The sequence below is a fragment of the Mus musculus genome, chromosome 4 (assembly GCF_000001635.26).
Source record: "Mus musculus strain C57BL/6J chromosome 4, GRCm38.p6 C57BL/6J".
Classification (NCBI taxonomy): Eukaryota; Metazoa; Chordata; class Mammalia; order Rodentia; family Muridae; genus Mus; species Mus musculus.
The window spans coordinates 43,282,435-43,303,841 of record NC_000070.6 but is presented as its reverse complement, the minus strand read 5'-3'; the positions used below and the strand labels follow the sequence as shown (position 1 = coordinate 43,303,841).

Below are 21,407 nucleotides of genomic sequence, written 5' to 3'. Positions count from 1 at the left end.
TTAGAGCTAAATCTGAAGAGGAAATCCTATATTACTACTCTTATGAAATTAGGACCCTGAAAACCATTAGGGTCCAGAATAGTGTAAAAATATAGAAAAAAAAAGAAAAAGAACTTTTAGTCACATCTCCTTTATGGACTCAGAAGGCACCAATGAGTCCGTGAGAAACTCTCCATAGTGGCTCCTATGCGAGAGCAAATGTGAGTAAAGACAGCCGTGGAAGCATGGCTTTACAATTCATGTGTTATGTTATGAATGACTCCATAAATAAGTGTAAAAATAAAAAGCCAGGAAACTTGACAAAATTATTAATAGGTAGCTTTAAAAAAATATAAAAGGCTAACACAAAGATATTACTAATTTCACTCAAAAGTTTCCAAAGTTTGAGTAACAAATTACCATTTTCATCTAAGAGCTGGCAAGGATGGAAAGGACTGATGATAACCAGCTTAAGCCAGCATAGAAATGGCATGCCTGCAACCCAGCCGTTAACACTGGGAGGGCTGGAAGTCGGCAGCAGTCTGAAGCTAGCATGGGGTACAAAGTGACACCCTATCTCAGAAAAAATACTAAACCAGAACTAAGCCTGGCAGGAACGTGAAGTGAGTGGTCTCCTCCAGAACACAGAGAAATACAGATGGATGTAATATTTTCAGAAGGTCCTCTGCAAAAATGTGTCACAGGTTTTTTTTTTTTTAAATATGTTTGTTTACCATTAGGCCTAGTCAATTCACTCCTAGAAAGCTCACCCGATATACAAACACAGATGCGCCAACTGATATGCATAATGAAGTTCACTCAGGACCATGTACAGTAGAAAAAGGCTGGAGATATTGTAAATGCTCAGCTGCAGAGGTGGCTAAGGTAATGTTCATCAAGAGATGGGAACTGGCACAGCCTGTGCATAAATGGTGCCAATATATGTGTGTTGTCATGGATGTCGAAGTGAACAGAACTGTGGAGGGATTGTGAGAAAAGCTAGAAAATTTTTCTTTTCTAGGAGTTACACATAAATACAAAATCCTAGAAGAGATGTGTTTTCTGGAGTGAAGGACTCTGAGTTGGCTTTGGCTTCTGAGATCTCAGTGCACATTTACAATAGAGGAGCTTAAACGGAAAGTTATGCTGTAGTTTCTGTATTAACAAGGGGTTCCTCCCATCCCTGAGAAGGAGAATGTAGAGAACACCAGCCACTGACACGTACCGGATACTCAAAAAGAGAGTTGAACCTTCTATTGTTGGCCTGCAAAATCCTTTCCTCTGAAAGAAAAGGAGAGACGTGATGAGAACAGCCTCTTAGGTTAGCTGGATGCCACGTGCTAGTGAAGGCTGCAGCAGCTCCTCACACCTTCTTGCTGAGGTATCTGTTCTGAAACAAGTCTTGGGTGCTGGGAGGGCTGCCCAGTCAGTAGAGTGCTCGTCCTATGGGAAGAAGCTCCGTTTGAGCCCATTTCTGCACCAACCAGTATGGTGGTGTAAGTGTGAACTCCAGCAGTTGAGAAATGGTAGCAGAAGGATCCGAATTCTGTTCAAGGCCATGCTCGCCTACATAATGAGTTCAAAACCACCCTGAGATACATGGGGCCCTGTTTCAAAATAAATAAAAAGTAAATTAAAAAAAAATGGGATGCCTGGCTAGGCAGTAGTGAGGTAGTTGTGAATGCTTGTAATCTTAGTACTTGGAAAGCTGCGGCAGGAGGATATTAGGTTGGAGGCAAGTGTTGGGAGCCGCGCCCACATTCGCCGTTACAAGATGGCGCTGACAGCTGTGTTCTAAGTGGTAAACAAATAATCTGCGCATGTGCCGAGGGTGGTTCTTCACTCCATGTGCTCTGCCTTCCCCGTGACGTCAACTCGGCCGATGGGCTGCAGCCAATCAGGGAGTGACACGTCCTAGGCGAAGGATAATTCTCCTTAATAGGGACGGGGTTTCGTTTTCTCTCTCTCTTGCTTCTTGCACTCTGGCTCCTGAAGATGTAAGCAATAAAGCTTTGCCGCAGAAGATTCTGGTTTGTTGCGTCTTTCCTGGCCGGTCGTGAGAACGCGTCTAATAACAATGATGTTGGGAGCCGCGCCCACATTCGCCGTTACAAGATGGCGCTGACAGCTGTGTTCTAAGTGGTAAACAAATAATCTGCGCATGTGCCGAGGGTGGTTCTTCACTCCATGTGCTCTGCCTTCCCCGTGACGTCAACTCGGCCGATGGGCTGCAGCCAATCAGGGAGTGACACGTCCTAGGCGAAGGATAATTCTCCTTAATAGGGACGGGGTTTCGTTTTCTCTCTCTCTTGCTTCTTGCACTCTGGCTCCTGAAGATGTAAGCAATAAAGCTTTGCCGCAGAAGATTCTGGTCTGTTGCGTCTTTCCTGGCCGGTCGTGAGAACGCGTCTAATAACAATTGGTGCCGAATTCCGGGACGAGAAAAAACTCGGGACTGGCGCAGGGAAGATCCCTCATTCCAGAACCAGAACTGCGGGTCGCGGTAATAAAGGTTCCCGTAAAGCAGACTGTTAAGAAGGATTCAACTGCATGAATTCAGAACTTTTCAGCTGGGGAACGGAGGTAACCCGTAAGTATAGCTTTACGAGGTAAGCCTGGCCTTGAACTTTCTAAGGAAATTCAAGACAGTCTATCAGAAGTAAAGTGGAAAATAGCTTTAGAAGGTATGTTTGGCCTTGAACTTTCTCTAGTGTTAGAAGCCCTTTTGTTCCTTTTCACATGTTATCAAGTGGTTAAGGCAGGGCGGATTCTGGATGAAGTTCAGGACAATCTATCAGAAGTAAAGCGGGGAGAGAGAGTAGGAGCAAAGAGAAAATATGGTACACAAAATAAGCATACAGGCCTTTCCACGGGTCTTGAACCCGAGGAAAAGTTTAGGTCAGGTAAGAATACCTGGGGAGAGATTAGAAGGAAGGAGAAGGAAAAAGAAAAGAAAAAAGATCAATTAGAGAAGCCAGTTCTTAGTAGTTCTGAATCAGATGAAAAGGCTATTAGGGCCTGGAAGGCGCTCTCCCGAGCAGGTGAAGCCACTGGACAATAATGACAGAGGCAGGCTCTTGCAGCCTACAGGGTCTTATTGTCCACCCTGGAGTTGTAGATCAGGATTGTAAAGGGGAACTTCAGGTTCTCTGTTCTTGTCCTCAAGTTGTCTTTTCTATATCACAAAGAGACAAAATAGCTCAACTAATAATTTTGCCAAGCCTACATGGCTGTTTTTTCTTCCTCTGGTATTCCTAGAGCTGCCAGAGAGATTGGTTCTACTGGAAATGATTCTGATTACTTAATAATGCCTTTAGATTGTTGTCAAATTTTATCTACTCACGTAGGGGTAAACCCTCGTGGCGTCAGGCCATTACAGGTCTGACAAATGGATGTCACGCATATTTCCTCCTTTGAGAGAAATCAATATTTACATGTTTAGAAGAAACCCACTTAAAAATGGGATTGTGGTATATACTGATGGATCAAAAACTGGCATAGGTGCCTATGTGGCTAATGGTAAAGTGGTATCCAAACAATATAATGAAAATTCACCTCAAGTGGTAGAATGTTTAGTGGTTTTAGAAGTTTTAAAAACCTTTTTAGAACCCCTTAATATTGTGTCAGATTCCTGTTATGTGGTTAATGCAGTAAATCTTTTAGAAGTGGCTGGAGTGATTAAGCCTTCCAGTAGAGTTGCCAATATTTTTCAGCAAATACAATTAGTTTTGTTATCTAGAAGATTTCCTGTTTATATTACTCATGTTAGAGCCCATTCAGGCCTACCTGGCCCCATGGCTCTGGGAAATGATTTGGCAGATAAGGCCACTAAAGTGGTGGCTGCTGCCCTATCATCCCCGGTAGAGGCTGCAAAAAATTTTCATAACAATTTTCATGTGACGGCTGAAACATTACGCAGTCGTTTCTCCTTGACAAGAAAAGAAGCCCGTGACATTGTTACTCAATGTCAAAGCTGCTGTGAGTTCTTGCCAGTTCCTCATGTGGGAATTAACCCACGCGGTATTCGACCTCTACAGGTCTGGCAAATGGATGTTACACATGTTTCTTCCTTTGGAAAACTTCAATATCTCCATGTGTCCATTGACACATATTCTGGCATCATGTTTGCTTCTCCGTTAACTGGAGAAAAAGCCTCACATGTGATTCAACATTGTCTTGAGGCATGGAGTGCTTGGGGGAAACCCAGACTCCTTAAGACTGATAATGGACCAGCTTATACGTCTCAAAAATTCCAACAGTTCTGCCGTCAGATGGACGTAACCCACCTGACTGGACTTCCATACAACCCTCAAGGACAGGGTATTGTTGAGCGTGTGCATCGCACCCTCAAAGCCTATCTTATAAAACAGAAGAGGGGAACTTTTGAGGAGACTGTACCCCGAGCACCAAGAGTGTCTGTGTCTTTGGCACTCTTTACACTCAATTTTTTAAATATTGATGCTCATGGCCATACTGCGGCTGAACGTCATTGTTCAGAGCCAGATAGGCCCAATGAGATGGTTAAATGGAAAAATGTCCTTGATAATAAATGGTATGGCCCGGATCCTATTTTGATAAGATCCAGGGGAGCTATCTGTGTTTTCCCACAGAATGAAGACAACCCATTTTGGATACCAAAAAGACTCACCCGAAAAATCCAGACTGACCAAGGGAATACTGATGTCCCTCGTCTTGGTGATGTCCAGGGCGTCAATAATAAAGAGAGAGCAGCGTTGGGGGATAATGTCGACATTTCCACTCCCAATGACGGTGATGTATAATGCTCAAGTATTCTCCTGCTTTTTTACACTAACTAGGAACTGGGTTTAGCCTTGATTCAGACAGCCTTGGCTCTGTCTGGACAGGTCCAGACAACTGACACCATTAACACTTTGTCAGCCTCAGTGACTACAGTCATAGATAAACAGGCCTCAGCTAGTGTCAAGATACAGAGAGGTCTCATGCTGGTTAATCAACTCATAGATCTTGTCTAGGAACAACTAGATGTATTATGGCAAATAGCTCAGCTGGGGTGTAAACAAAAGTTTCCGGGATTGTGTGTTACTTCCATTCAGTATGTTAAATTTACTAGGGCAGCTAATTTGTCAAAAAGTCTTTTTCAGTATATGTTACAGAATTGGACGGCTGAATTTGAACAGATCCTTCGGGAATTGAGACTTCAGGTCAACTCCACGCGCTTGGACCTGTCCCTGACCAAAGGATTACCCAATTGGATCTCCTCAGCATTTTCTTTCTTTAAAAAATGGGTGGGATTAATATTATTTGGAGATACACTTTGCTGTGGATTAGTGTTGCTTCTTTGATTGGTCTGTAAGCTTAAGGCCCAAACTAGGAGAGACAAGGTGGTTATTGCCCAGGCGCTTGCAGGACTAGAACATGGAGCTCCCCCTGATATATGGTTATCTATGCTTAGGCAATAGGTCGCTGGCCACTCAGCTCTTACATCTCACGAGGCTAGACTCATTGCACGGGATAGAGTGAGTGTGCTTCAGCAGCCCGAGAGAGTTGCACGGCTAAGCACTGCAATGGAAAGGCTCTGCGGCATATATGAGCCTATTCTAGGGAGACATGTCATCTTTCATGAAGGTTCAGTGTCCTAGTTCCCTTCCCCCAGGCAAAACGACACGGGAGCAGGTCAGGGTTGCTCTGGGTAAAAGCCTGTGAGCCTAAGAGCTAATCCTGTACATGGCTCCTTTACCTACACACTGGGGATTTGACCTCTATCTCCACTCTCATTAATATGGGTGGCCTATTTGCTCTTATTAAAAGGAAAGGGGGAGATGTTGGGAGCCGCGCCCACATTCGCCGTTACAAGATGGCGCTGACAGCTGTGTTCTAAGTGGTAAACAAATAATCTGCGCATGTGCCGAGGGTGGTTCTTCACTCCATGTGCTCTGCCTTCCCCGTGACGTCAACTCGGCCGATGGGCTGCAGCCAATCAGGGAGTGACACGTCCTAGGCGAAGGATAATTCTCCTTAATAGGGACGGGGTTTCGTTTTCTCTCTCTCTTGCTTCTTGCACTCTGGCTCCTGAAGATGTAAGCAATAAAGCTTTGCCGCAGAAGATTCTGGTCTGTTGCGTCTTTCCTGGCCGGTCGTGAGAACGCGTCTAATAACAGGCAAGCCTGAGCTATATAATGAGGCCCTGACTCAAGGTGCTCCCTCACTCCCCTGCCACAAGAAAGGGCCAAGAATGTTGCTTGGTTGTTTGCCAGTAAGCACGAGCCACTGAGTTCAGTCCTTGGCATCACATACACTGGGCATGGTGGCACACACTCGGGTGCTGGAGACAGATGGATCAGACTTTCAAGGAAGGTGAACAAGGACTTACACTAAGCAGTAAGCATAAGCTTGATGTTTCTGTGGGCTGCGAGGTTCTACTAAAGTAATCAAATCTGTGTGTGGGCTGAGGATTGCTCATAAAAACCAAACAAAGCTGGGCATGGTGGCGCACGCCTTTAATCCCAGCACTTGGAAGGCAGAGGCAGGCGGATTTCTGAGTTCGAGGCCAGCCTGGTCTACAGAGTGAGCTCCAGGACAGCCAGGGCTACACAAAGAAACTCTGTCTCGAAAAAACAAAAACAAAAACAAAAACAAAAACAAACAAGCAAACAAACTCCCAAAACCAACTTGTAGATCATCAGACATTCCAGAGGCCTGGACTTTAATTTCCTTTAAGTGGGGATAGTTGAGCCATGCCTCCAGCTATGGCCCACACTGTCCAGGTGGAGGTAGCATGAGAGCTAAGTTGACTGGTGGACTCTGCGCTGGGTTCTGCTGCTCTGGGATGACCTCCTTGCCTCTGAGGAGAAAGCTCCACACCAGTTAGCATCACAGAAATCTTCTGTTTTGACAGTGCTATGAGAAGAAAAACAGAAGCTCTCTCCAGCACAGTTGTTCAGTAAACTCCCACTAATAAATCATCACCAAGCACGGCATAGAAGCTAGACGTGCCAGCTGGGTGGGGCAGGGAAAGCTGAGTACAAGAGTCCTAGGCCCCGCAAGTCCCAAAGACCTAGGATGGAGGAGGCTCCCAGGAGTCAATGAGGGTGGTCTTAGCCAAGATGCATAACAATAAGGATGTGGAACCTGAAGGGGCCACCTTCTATACCCAGGCAGGAAACCCATTGGAAGGATAAGGACACCAACCCACCCACAAAACTTTTGACCTAAAATTTGTCCTGTCTAAAAGAAATGCAGTGACAAATGTTGCAGGATTTTCCCTGTCAACATTTGTCAACATTAGGGCAACAGGAGGCCTGTGATTGGACAGGGAAAGGGAGGTGGAGCTAAGAGTTGCAGAGATGAAGAGCATAGCAGAGAGAAAGGGAGGAGATTGGAGGCAGATGTGAACCAGGGTGGCTTGATCCAGCCACAGGTAGTTATGATATCATAAGGTTAGAATAATTGGGATAAAGCTTTTATCGTTATCAATTGGTTCAGAAATTATTGAATTGGCATCTTGTAAATTGTGATTTTATTGACACATAAATCTGATTGGTTAACCATAATTATAAGTATTAAGAGTTTTGAATCTACCAGGTAATTGGGTGTTATGATGGCTGACTGTGGAGCAAGAGGAACTTGGGAGCTCTGGCCCTGCCGGGGAGTTGGGCTGGAAGTTGACACTGTTGCTAAGCCTTCTACTTTACTAATTACCAGGCTACTTTTCCACAGGGTCCACTCCCTCAGAGAGCAGGCCTAGCAGCCACTCTGCCTCTTAGCTGCGTTGGGTTCATGTTGAAGCACTTCCGATTCTCTGAGCATCTTCTTGGCTCATGGCTCCAAAACTTAGAAATGCATTTCCTTTTTCAGTTTTCAAGGATTCCATACTAGGTTACCCCACTGATTCTGAACTCGCTCAATTACTGTTCTAAGGGACACCTCTCTATCTACCATCTCTCTCTCTCTCTCTTATAGTGCTTATAGTTAGTGTGTGTGTGTGTGTGTGTGTGTGTGTATGTGTGTGTGTGTGTGTGTGTGTGTGTGTGTGTGTGTGTGTGAGAGAGAGAGAGAGAGAGAGAGAGAGAGAGAGATTATGTAGCTCCCACTGGCCTCAAGCCTGACAGCCTCCTGTCTCTGACTTCCAAGTTCTGAGATTATAACTGTGTCACCAGAGCCAGCTCAGACTCACTTTTGAGGCTGTACATAGTAATAATGAGATTGTATAGCCCTTACTGTTCTTTGCCTGACTCATTTCAGATACACAGTGCTCTTTATTTTCATCCATGCTGTCATAGATGACGAGACTTTTTTATGGCTGACCAGTATCCTGGTTACTAAGGCTGAGGCAGAGATTGGAGAAGGTCTGGGAAGTGCTAATTAAAGGGACCAAATTTTCAGATACAAGAGATTTGTTGCTGATACAATGATTGTAGTTGATAATATATTGCATCCTTGAGAGTGAATTTTAAATACTCTCACAAAAAAAGCCTATGCAGGGAAATGCATGTTAATTAGCATTATTTGGTCATTCCAAAATGTACATATGTATCTTAAAATATCATGTATACAATAAGTATGCACAATGTTTACTCTTCCTTTCTATACAGAATTATAGTTTTTGTTACTGCATATCTTTTGTTTTTCTTTCTTTTTCTTTTTTTTCAAATTTCTCTTCTTTTTTTGAGGTCAAGCATTACTAGTCCAGACTGACCTGGCACAGTCAAGCCCACTACTCTAGCATCACTGACCTGGCATAGGCTAGACCACTACTCTAGCATCACTGACCTGGCATAGGCAAGCTCACTGTTCCAGCATCACTGACCTGGCACAGGTAAGTCCACTGATGCAGCATCACTGTCCTGGCACAGGCAAGCCCACTACTGCAGCATCACTGTCCTGGAACTACAGTCATGGACCACCATGCTTGGCTAGTCCTTTTTTTCTTTTCTCTAAATCTCAGCATACCAACTGCTCACTTCAGCTTAAAGGCTCTAGAGTTATTGAAGATTTGTTTAATGAGCAAACACACACATGAAAAGATGCTTACAAACATGTTTGATCAAACTGAGGTCAGGTTTCTGTGCAGACTCTGAAGAGGAGGGTGATGATCCTCTGCCCGTGGGATGACCCACATAACTACAGAGCAGCCAGGCTGAAAGGACCCTGAGCAAAGGCTGAATCTTGAGCCCCCACAGTCTTCCTGTGCCTCTATCCCAACATCCTATGAGCTTTGCTGATTTTCTGTGAGCTCAGTGAAAACACAAGGAGAGTTGCTAAAAGACTAGGTCCCACTGGAGTACGGCAGAACACATGCCTAGGTTCAATTCCAGCACTGTTTTAATAAAGAATAAAAATAAAACAAAAGATAAGACCCTAGAGAAAATAAAAATCTCATAGAAGAAAAACATCCTATTTTATTAAGCAGAGTCCATAGAAGGCTGGTTGAAGATCCAGCTTGGTGGCACATCTGTTATCCCCACACTGTGGAGGCTGAGGCAGCAGGATGGGGAACTGAGGTCAACCTGGGCAACATAATCAGAGTCTGTCTGGAAAACAATGAGCAAACAAGTGGTGTGTCAATGGTCTGATTGAGGACTTGCTGGAAACAGAAGCTCCCTCCCCCTCCCCCCAAGCCCTCATGTGATGCAGTGAAGACCCTTTCCCCTCTGGGGCAGAAGTGGACAGAAACATCCATAGCGACTCCCACAGAGGACAGGGGGCGCTGTTCACCATCCCCACCTCATTCGGAATGCAGGAGCAGTGACGTCTCATCTGTAGTAAAGGTAAATCAGTCTTGTTATAACAACATCGTTGTCATGGCTGCCAGCCACAGTGCCTTCCCAGGCAGGGAAACTAGGAGCTGGGAACGTTGTAACACAGGCCCCTTAGAGAGAAGGTGCCTAGATGACAGCAACTAAGTCATTTCAACAGAGTTAGTAATTAATCCCTTCTGTGTAAAGTTGCCTAAGAGAGAGAAAGAGAGAGAGAGAGAGAGAGAGAGAGAGAGAGAGTGAGCGAGCGCAAACAAAGATATCCCACAACCTACAACCTACATGTGGAACAATTAACAATAAAAGTTGTGCATTAAACTGAGGCTCTATGTCCAGCCCCTGCTACTGAGGTCAAGAAACCCCTAATCCCACTGTACTTGTCTGGGAGGATTTCCCCTCTTTCTTCACATCTTCAAAGAATCCTCAGCTTTTCCCTAAGCACAGCTGTGATGAAGGCCCCTGTCCTCATCAAGTGGCCCTCTTATGTCTTCCTAGGAAAATAATCCAAGACAATATAACTCACATTTTCTTAAATTCTGAAGAAAAAAAACCAAAACCCCAGCAATGTGAGGGAAAGCCGAACCAAGTTTCAAGGAAACAATTACTTTAAAATAATCAGACTTATTTCTAAGAAGATAGATGAGATAAAAATAATTCCAGAAACAAGCTCTAGCCACTTCAGATGACTTACACAGCATAGAGTAGACCCATTTAAAATGTATAACTCAGTGGCTTTAGTGTATTCACAGGGTTGTGTAACCTAAATGCCCATTTGTGTGTGTGTGTGTTTTTAAATGTTCTACTGGACTGAACTTGAGGTCTAATGCTGTTTAACTCTTTAAGTGCTTATTTTGTGTGTGTGGGTGTTTTGTCTGCATGTATGTCTGTGTACCATGTGCATGCCTGGTGTACATTGAGATCAGAGCGCCCTGGGTCCCCTGGAACTGGGGTTACAGATGGGTGCAAGGAAGTGACCTAGGTCCTCTGAAGAACAGCACATGCTCTTCCCATCTGGTGCCTCCAGCCCTCTGATGAGCTTTGTTCAGATGCCATGCTATGGCTCTTCCTCCTCCCACACTGGTTTCACTCCCTTTCTGTCCCTGATTTTCTCGACTTTCCATTGATTTTCCCAGTGTGGTTACACTGGTTTTAATTATTCAAAGCAATATGAAATACATTTTCACTGTAGAAGTCTCCAAAACCAAGTTATTGGTAAAAGATGTAAAGTCCCTCTGTGTCCTCACTAAGAACAACGGTGACGTGTGAGGGCCCACGAGAGCTCAAACTGGGTGGCCACACAAAAACCTGGGACAAATCTGTGACATAACAGTTATTTGTAATAGCCAAAGAGTACAGCAATAGCAATGCCCTTTCACTGACAAAAAGACACCTACAGCGTCTCTACCATAGAGCATCACTTGGCCACAGAAACATAATGAAAGATTGCTACAGACTGCACAGAATGATCCTGAGAACAGTACGAAAGAATCAAGTTAAGAATGCATACACGCTGCGACCCAAAGCCTCTGTGTGCAGTGCTAGGTGCTAACCCAAGGCCTGCACGCCCTCAGCGAGCGCTTTCCCACAGAGCACAGAGAAACTAAGATTTGTCTAAGAAGACAGAGCCAAGTAGCAGAGTCAGGATTTAGGCTGGAGGGAAAGCACGGTGTGGCCTTTAATCAGCAAGTTAACTTCATCCTCTGCACTTTACCCAGTTCTCAAAGGGAATCCTAAGTCTGGAAGGACATTTTGGCTTGCTTTTTTAAAACGTCACGTCAAACGTTTACTCATCCCAAGCCAGGCAGCTCCACTCTGAAAGACAGCGGGGCGCGCTCCCTGCTGCACCCTTTACTGCTTTGGTTGACCCAAGGCTTCATGAAGTGATACTGGAACCCTTTCTAGCACCAGACCCAACTGTGCACAAAAAGACGATATTAAATACCTTAGCTAGCACGAAGCAGTTATAAAGGTGGGGAGAGAGAAAGAAATGGCCTTTTTTCCTGCTGAATTTCTAAATACTGGAAAAGTATAAAAACAAAAATATTAAACTACTGAAATTAGAATTCTCACATAGCAAAACCAGGACTTTTTTGTTCTTAGAAGCATGAAGTACTTTTTTTTCTGCAAAATGTATTTCTTTTCCTGATCATTTCTTGTTATTTTGATTGTTATGTTGGCCAAGTCTGTCATATACATGCATGTGCTTGCACACAGGAGAACACACAAACACACACACATACAGAAACATATACACACACACAGGAACACATACACATAAATATACACATGAACACACACACACAGAGAGAAACACACGCACAGAAACACACACAGAAACACACATGCTTTTCAGAGGCAGCGGGAAGGATGTTCAGACCTTTCTGGTTCACCTACCTTCTTCCTTCTGTCTGTCTTCATTCCTCCTCTCTTGCATTGCAGAGCAGTACCAGCTACAATCCCATGAAATCTCTGTAAGGAAATGAAGAGGTTGCAGTGAGGGTCTTCACACCAGCACGATCTCATCCTGACACGTGCTTAAGAAACTTGCAACTCCATCTCTGAAACCCAAAATAATCGAACTCTCACACATATGACTAGCTTTGAGAATTCACTGCATTTACTCTCATTATAAAGATAGTTTCAGAGCTTGAGAAACTGTAGCCTCCCCCAGCCTTGAGCAGGCTGGCTCAGACCTTGCTGCCACTGAGAATGAGACCACCTTAGGTGGAGCCTTCTGACCTAGATGGCTTTATTGTTCTGTCACCTGCCACTGCTCTTCTACCCGCTGAGAGGCTGAACCTGTCTTCCTGAGATAATCCTGAGATAGCTGACAACCTGTGGTATTGGTGACCTAATGCTGACAGCTCTGGCAGACTAAGTGCTAACAACTTGGCAACAAAGCATCAAGAAGCCTGGCCTGGCAGGGGATGGGCCTCCCCCCTTTATAAGCACAGACTTAGGAAACATTGGGCCATGATCAGAAATTTTGTCTTGGTCTCTTTTCTTCTCTTGGTCTCTTTTCTTCTCTCGCCATTCTCTCCTTTACAGCTCCAGCCTCCCACTCAGGAACCCAGTTTGTGTGGCCGCAGGCAGCTACAAGAAACAAGCTTTATGTCGGGACAGCATATAGATGACTCTAGTCTGCCAGGAGAAGAAATGATCAGAAACTGCTGGGTGATATCTTAAGGCAGTGCTGGGCTTACACCCGGGGTTAGCTTTCTACTAGTCTCTAGAGCAGAGGTAAACTGTAGACTTTTATCCAGTAGAGACACAAGTATTTTATCCTGAGGTAAAAGATAACCCCAAAGGCTGTGGCATATTGTACTTTAGCCATTACACATTTTATATTCAGTTCAGAAATCTTCATCTTTCTTTTAATTTGTCTGAGCTAGTACCTTGTTATGTAGCCCAGGCTAGCCTTCACTTTCTAATCCTCTTGCCTCTGTCTTCTTACATTTCTTTATTGACTAGTTTATACATATTTAACTCCTAAATTGTCACTTTAACTGATTGTAACATCTTACTGGTTCTCTCATTAAAGTAAAACTGTTACCTCTTCCTCCTCCTCTTCTTCCTCTTCCTCCTGCCTTCTTCTGCTTCTTAATAATACTAAGGATTGCAGCGAGGGTCTCAGACATACTAGGTAAGTACTCCCACTGCACTGTATCACCAGACTTTCTTTCTTTTGCTAAGTTTCCCAGGCTGACCTTGAACTCACACTGTGGCCCAGATCGGCCTCTTCCATAGTAAATATGTCTTTTGACATCTGTCTTTTACATTAATTGTTTAATTAATTAGTGTGTATGTCACGGTTGTGAGTTCAGAGAACAACTTGTGGGAGTTGGTTCTCATTTTCTACCATATGGGTTCTAATTAATGTCCTCAGGCTTGGTGGCAAACACCTTTAGCCACGGAGCCATCCTGCTAGCTGGTCATCTGTCCTTTCAGATAAAAGCCATGTTTGTTTTAACTTTTTGAAAACTGTTTTAACTTTGACCACCTCCTCCTCCATCCACCACGGTTTGGATATGCCATGCCCTCCATGGTTCGTGTGCTGAATGTTTAATGTCGCTCCAGGAGGTGGGGCCTTGCAGTAGGCTGCTGGGAATGGGTACAAGGGTGACCCAGACCATAGGCCTTTCTTGCTCTCTACCTCTTATTGCTCTTCTGCAAGGCTCCTGCTCCCATGATGTTCTGTCCAAGCAGCCATGGATCAAAGACTCTGAACTAAATTAAGTCCTTTTCCCTTAAGATATTTATTTCAGACATTGTCTCTCAGGTATGAGAAAACTGATACACTATTTTTAACCCAAAAATAAAATGTATTTATTCTAACCAGTTTCTTTGAGGTCCCACAAGTTACCACATGTAGATGAGTCAATATTAGGACACTTGTGTGAAGACATACAATTAGCTGTAGAATCATAGAAAATGAAATGCTGAGTGCTTTGACAAATTGGTAAATGCAAACTTCCTATAAAAGTGTCCAGATTTTTAGTTTTCATAATTTTATTATCACATGTGTGTTCACATGTATGTGTGTGTGTGTGCACCATGGCATGTATATGGAGGTCAGAGAACAACTTACAAGAGCCAGTTCTCTCCTTCTACCCATGTGGTCCCAGGGATGGAACGGCAAGTGAAATAAAACTTGCGTGGACTATAAATTCTTTAGTCCAACCTCTAGAGTAAAGGTCTCAGCTGTGGCAGTAGGGTTTGTTTAATAATATCAATTCTGAGACATGGTTCTCGAGGCACTGAGTCTACCCCCTGAGAATTTTCATCTCCTCTATTGGTTACATTTCTATTGGCCTGTTGTTCATGGTCTGTGATAAGATACCATGAGCAAGGCAATTTATAGAAGAATGTACTTGGGACTCATGGTTTCAAAGTGCTTGAATCCATCATGGCAGCCATGGAGCACAGCAGCCGGCATGGCGCAGGAGAAGTAGCTGAGTGCTCACATCTTAATCTACAAGCAAGAGGCAGGGCAGCGAGCCCACAACGGGGCTGCTGTGAGTCCTTTTAAACCTCAATGCAACCCAAAGGGGCACATCTCCTCCAATAGGAACACACCTCCTAATCCTTGCCAAACAGTCCCACCAACTGGGAACCAAACAGTCAAAACAGCATGAGCCTATAGGGGCCTTCTCTCATTCTCCCTCAGGACACCACACCTCCATGGTAGCCTTCCTGAAATGGAGAAGAAAGAAATGTGATGATCTGGGCCAGCGAGATGACTCAACAGGGAAAGGTTCCTGCTGTCAAGCTCGAAAGACCAGAAAGAACCAGGTCCTCAACACTGTCCCCTGGCTTCCACTCGCGCGTGAACACATACACACAGAGACAAATTAAATGCCTTCTTCTGGCCTCTGCAATTACACACACACACACACACCCACACACACCCACACACACACACAGGAGACACATGCATACACATAGGTAAAGTTATATAACTAAAGAATGGGATGGCCTGAAGTCTGGATGCTTTCTGACCCAGTGAGAGCATAGTGGGAGACGCCCACTGAGAGGGTCAGCAAGCACGTACCTAGCCTGGAGTGGCCCCAGAAAGGTCTGTTCAGCTGGAGCCAGGCGCCCATCCACCCTATCTGAGTGTATGTCGTATTACACTGCAGCTAACTGGGAAGAAGATTGAAACTATTAAGTTAGAGGAGAAAGGAAAGAGTGTGAGGGGGGAGAAAGAAGAAATGGGTCCTGGAGGGATACAGGAAGAGATGGAACAAAGAATGGATTGGGGCTAGAAATGTGGGTTTTATTGTAGCCTGCTACTAATTCATGTGGATGCTATTAACCAATTCCTGTCTCATTTCTTTTTTTCTTTTTTCCTTTTTTCTTTTTTTTTTTTTTTGCAAATGATTTTTAAAAATAAAGAAATAAATTTGATAGAAGCAGAATGGAGAAAGCAATTTAGGAATAAGTTTGTTAGAGATGCTTAGGGATAATTAAAAACAAGATGCATTCCTGGTCTCCATTATGAGGCTGAGTAAGAAGAACTGTAAGACTATCCATCTCTTCCTGTTTCCCCCAGAACCCATTTCTCCCACTCGCCTTCTTTCATTCTTCCTCTAACTTAATAGCTTCAATATTCTTTCCAGTTAGCTGCAGTGTAACACGATGCACACTCAGATTGGGTGCACGCCTGGCTCCAGCTGAACAGTCACTGTCTGACACAATGCTCTGCACAAAATAGCCACTCAACAAAAAACAATATTTAAAAATTTTAATTTACAGGTACCCTATTAGGAAAAAATATGTCTAAAAATATTGTTAGGGAGAAAGTGAAACTGGAACATAATACTGTCAGTAATATTCAAAATTGAACAACCACGTTAGACCTGATGGCATAGGCCTGTAAGTAAAACTAAGGCAGGAGAATTGGAAGTTCAAAGCCAGCCCATAGTGAGCTACACAGTGAGTGCAAAGCCAATCTGATCAACTTAACGAGTTCCTGCCTCAGAATAAAAAATAAATGCTGAGGGCACAGATGGGTGGGAGGACACTTGCCTATCGTGTTGCTTTCTGTTGCTGTGGTAAAACACACTGACAAAAACAACAGAAGAAGGAAGTGTGTTTGGCTCACAGTACAAGGACAGTGCATTGTGGCAGGGAAGTCCTGGTAGCTAGTACTGTGCCTGCGGTCAGCAAACAGAGCATTGCCTGTGCTTAGGGTGTTTCCTCTGTTATTCAACCCAGGACCTGAGCCTGAGGAATGGGCCACTCACACTTAAGGTAGGCTTTCCTGCCTCATTAGCCTGACCCAGATACTCCCTCCCAGGGATAACTAGAAGTGAGTCTAGATCCTGTCAAGCTGACAATATTAACCATCACCCTGTCATGTGTGAGGCTCTAGATTCAATTTCCAAATTCAAAACAAAACAACAACAAAAATTTGGACAACCACTCTGGAAAAATAACTTGGCCTTAATAATTAATAAATTAATAAAGCTGATGAAACACTTAACCTATAAGTCAGCAAGTCCACTTCCAGGCATAGAGCAAAACTCTTATGTTATATACAACGGTATCTGAAATAGCTGCTCATAACAGCAAGACTAGAAGTCATCAGATGACCATAAAAGGTAGAATGAAGAAGTCACTTCTGGTCAGACAGTGGTGGCACATGACCTTAATCTCAGTGCTTGGGAGACAAGCAGATCTCTGGATTCAAGGCCAGCATGGTCTAGAGAGCAAGATCCAGGACAGCAAGGCTACACAGAGACAACAACAACAACAACAACAACAAAGTAACTTGCAGACAAGAATGGTGCTGCATTCTTTTCTCTAGCAGAAGGCAGAGGCAGGTAGATCTCTGAGTTTGAGGCCAGCCTGGGCTACACCACAGTGAGCCCCTTTATCAGTTACCTTTCTACAGCTGTGATAAACACCACAACCAAGGTAGTTTATAAATAGAAGGGCTTTTTGGGTTTTGAGCCCATCACCACCACAGCAGGGAAATATGTCATCAGGCAGACACTGCAGCTGGAACAGGAAGCTGAGGACTTCCATCCTGAACCAAGATGCCAAGAGCAAACTCAAATGGCAAAATCTTTAAATTCTCAAGACCCTTGGGAGGCAGAGGCAGGCAGATTTCTGAGTTTGAGGCCAGCATGGTCTACAAAGTGAGTTCCAGGACAGCCAGGGCTACACAGAGAAACCCAGTCTCGAGCCACCCCCACCCCCCAAAATCTCAAGACCCACCTCCAGCGACACACCTTTTCCAAACAAGGCCATACCTCTCAAACCTATCCAAAGAGCTCCACCAACTGGGACCAAGTGTTCAACATCTAAGTCTATGGGGGACATTCTCACTCAAACCACCAGAGCCTGTCTCCAAAACAAACAAACAAACAAACAAACAAACAAACAAACAAACAAAACAGAAAAAAGTAACTTATGGTCTGATCATACAGTGGAAAGTTAGATAGTACTAAAATGAGTAAGCCACAGTTATATACATCAACTGATAATCTCATGAGTCCAATTGGGAAGAAATAAATTACAGAAGGCTATATAAGGTTGGGACTGGAGAGATGGCTCAGTGGTTAAAGAGCACTGGCTGCTCTTCCAGAGGACCTGAGTTCAATTCCCATTATCCACATGGCAGATCCAAATGTCTGTAACTCCAGTTCCAGGGGATCTGATACCCTCACACAGACATAAATGCAGCCAAAACACCAATGTATATAAAATAAAAATAAATAAAAGTCGACCCAAGGGTGATGACTTTTTGCTGAAATACCCAACAAAGGAGAGATAAAACCTGTAGAGACCATATCCCGTAGACAGGCATGAGGGATGGGGTCACCCACCAATCTCAAATTTTTTAACCCAGAAATGTTCCTGTCCAAAGGAAAGACAGGAACAAAAAAATGGAACAGAGACTGAAAGAAAGGCCATCCAGAGACTGCCCCACCTAGGAATCCATCCGATCTGCCGACACCAAACGCCCACACTATTGCTGATGCCAAGAAGCGCTTGCTAACAGGACCTGACTCATACAGATGCAGATACTCACAGCCCACCATTGGACTGAGCCCAGGGACCCCACTGGAAGAGCTATGGGGAAGAACTGAAGGAGCTGAAGGGGATTGCAACCCCACAGGAAGAACAATATCAACTAACTGGACCACCCAGAGCTCCCAGGGACTAAACCACCAACCAGAGTACACATGGAGGGATCTATGGCTCCAGATACATATATAGCAGAGGATGGCCTTATCTGACATCAGTGAGAAGGGAGACCCTCGTCCTATGGAGGCTTGATGGCCCAGCATAGGGGACGCTAGAATGGTGAGGGGGGAGTGGCTGAGTGGGTGGAGAAGCACCCTCATAGAGTCAAAGGGGAGAGGGGAAAGAGGGGGGGGATGGGATAGGATAGGGGGTTTGTGGAAGGTTAACCAGGAAGGGGGATATCATTTGAAATATAAATGAATAAAATGATTAATAAAAAATAAAAATAATATATAGTTATTTTACTTACTCAATTTAAATATAATACAAAAACATATCATTAGAGGTTTATGTCAAAAATATTAAGATAAACCCATATGGAAAGTATGGAAATAAAAACTAGGCAATTCAGGACTGAGGTACAGAGATGGGTGGGGACAGGCTGGACCCAGAAAACTCAAGCTCCTCTTATGCCTGTGTTATTACTCTTTACAACTTACATATTTGTCAAAACTTTACACCAACTCAGTATATACTAACAAAAATGAAGAACGCTGAAGTGGAATCATTTTGAAATTGCTTTAAAATAAAACACGTCTAATCAGTTGCTATGGTTTTTAAACTGTGTGTGTGTGCATATGTGTGTGCATGCCACTGTGCGTTCTTTCTGTGGAGGTCAGAGGCTATCACGTAGCTTAGTTTCCTCCTTCGGCCATGTGGATTCCATGGCCTGAGCTCAGGCTGTCAGGCTGGTGGCAAACATCTTTAACTGCTGAGCCATCTTGCCAATCCCGTCACTGTGTTTTTTAAAAATGTCTTACTTGAGATAACTTAAGGAAGAGTAGCAAAAACTACAGAGAATTTCCATATGTGCTTTATGTGCCTTGCCCTTCTGTTAGAACCTTATGTAACCATTTCCATAGATTCTTTATGTGCCTTGCCCTTCTGTTAGAACCTTATGTAAGGACAGAACACTCAACAAAGAAAGAAGTACAGCTTGAGTGTCACTGCTAACTGAGGTTTGCACTGGGTATCTGTTTTGCCCGCTCCTATATTTCTGGTTCCAGGGCTAGTCTGGAGTCTCACGTGGTGTTCGGCCATTAGACCCTCTCTGACGTGTGACTGTCACTCACTCTTCCCTTGCCTTGAACTCTGACACCTTTGAAGAGCACTACTCAGTGGTTTTTTTTTTTTTTTTAAGTTTTACATTTACTTATTTACATTCACACACACACACACACACACACACACACACACACACACACACACAAAATCCTGGTGTACACGTGGAGGCCAGGAAACAACACGTGGTTGTTTTCTCTTTCCACCAAGTAGATGTCAGGGACTGAACTCAGGCGGTCGAGCTTGGCAGCAAAAGTCTTTACCCACTCAGGCATCTTGCCGGCCTGATTTGTTGAACGTGTCTCTGATTTGTCTGATGCGCCTTTTCTAGTACACAACAGAAGGCCGAACATGCTCTAGATACCTTGCTGCTAGTGATGTGAACCGAGATAACTAGCTAAGGCTACTGTGAACCATTTCCTCTTTAATTAATAAATAGAGGAAGGGGGAAATTGTCACATAAAAACTATTTTGAGAAATGTTAGAGTTATTAAAAAAAGATACTGAATAATAGTAGACGACAGAAGCCATTGCAGGAGCTAAGCTCTCTCATTTAGATGTCAGACTCCAGAGGAAGAAATAAGTGACCCGACTACCCTGGATTCACAGGCCCTGGCTGCCCAGACCCTGGTCTGAATTCATAAAATAGGAATGAAGATGACCTGAAACTTAGGGATGGGAAGAGGACATTGATGAACCATTAGCCTATAGTCTTCTGACTGGACCATACCGCAGACTACTGCAGACCAACTTCTACTGTAACTGCTGTTGGCATTCCTCTACCACTCCTATTTATACACAGACAACTGAATAATTTACTAGGTTAAAAACTGGGAGAAAGGTCTTAAGCTTGTCTGTTTCTCAGTCTGAACGACAGGTAAACTATAAGCACGGTGGGGTACAGCAAAGAGCTCTTTGTGCGCAGCACCACCAGTGACTCTCTCTGCCAGAGGTGCAGCCACAGAGGCTGTGCTAGGCTCTCATCGAGTAAATCTGTCTCATGGGGGAGGAGGCTCTTCATCATGGAGGCAGGAGCAGAGGAGACTGCAAATGAGCAAACTCCTGGCAGGCTCAAGTGCTTTTAAGAATGAATCTAAAGAGCTCTTACCGAAGCAGATGTGCCTATCACTGATTGACTAAAATAAGAGCTATATTTTCTTAAAGTCAATGTTTAAAACCATAAAGTCTCCCCAGCCCTCTGGTTTAGCTATTACACCCTACCTATCTATCAAGCCCAAGTCAGACCCCAGAAATCAAGTTTCCCATCCTGAGTCTCTCCACAGAATCTCAGCAAAAGTGAAGTGTTTACTTATTTCATGTAGCATAAACATATACAAATAAAAAGGTAACAAAAAAGCCATTTATAAGGCAGAGCCAGAACTGCCATTATAAACGCTCAGTATCTTTGTTAGTTATTCACTCCATAAGGCACTCACAACTTCCAACAGCAAAGACTTCCCAAACATAGAAACTTTAAAACTCAACGGTGCAGTATCATTGCCACTGCTGTGACAAAACACCATGACCAAAAGCAACCTGGGGAGAAAGGGATTATTTCGCTCAGAGTTCTGTGTAACATGAAAGTAGCCAAGACCGGAACTCAAGCAGGGCAGGAACCTGGAGCCCGGAGCTAAGGTAGAGCCCACAGAGTACTGCTTACCGGCTTGCTCAGCCTGCTTTCTTATTTTAGGGGCTGGCAAGATAGCATCCAGGACCACCAGCCTCAGGGTGGCACCACTCACAATGGGGTGGGCCCTCCAGCATGAATCACTAATTACGGAAATACCCTACAGGCTTGCCTACAGCCAGATCTTAGGGAGGCATTTTCTCCGTTGAGGATTCCTTTCTGATGATTCTAGCTTGTGTCAAGTTAAC

At 44.1% G+C, this 21,407-nt stretch overlaps 1 protein-coding gene across 12 annotated transcripts in view; it reads right to left on the bottom strand.

The window, feature by feature from the left end:
• Atp8b5 (ATPase, class I, type 8B, member 5) overlaps nucleotides 1–21,407 on the bottom strand; it is a 107,110-nt gene that overhangs the window by 69,990 nt on the left and 15,713 nt on the right. For 7 of the 12 annotated variants that reach the window (XR_003954967.1, XM_006537995.4, XM_006537998.4 and 4 more), the window contains exons 3-4: nucleotides 12,111–12,185; nucleotides 1,205–1,260 (exon numbers count right to left, since the gene is read on the bottom strand). Coding sequence is in view for 9 of the 12 variants with exons in the window: in XM_006537995.4 (XP_006538058.1) it covers nucleotides 1,205–1,260; nucleotides 12,111–12,185 (131 nt within the window). In the remaining 3 variants the exon portion in view is untranslated. The remainder of the gene's footprint in view (nucleotides 1–1,204; nucleotides 1,261–12,110; nucleotides 12,186–21,407) is intronic. The other 5 variants (XM_030253607.1, XM_030253608.1, XM_006538002.4 and 2 more) reach the window with 1 other exon arrangement.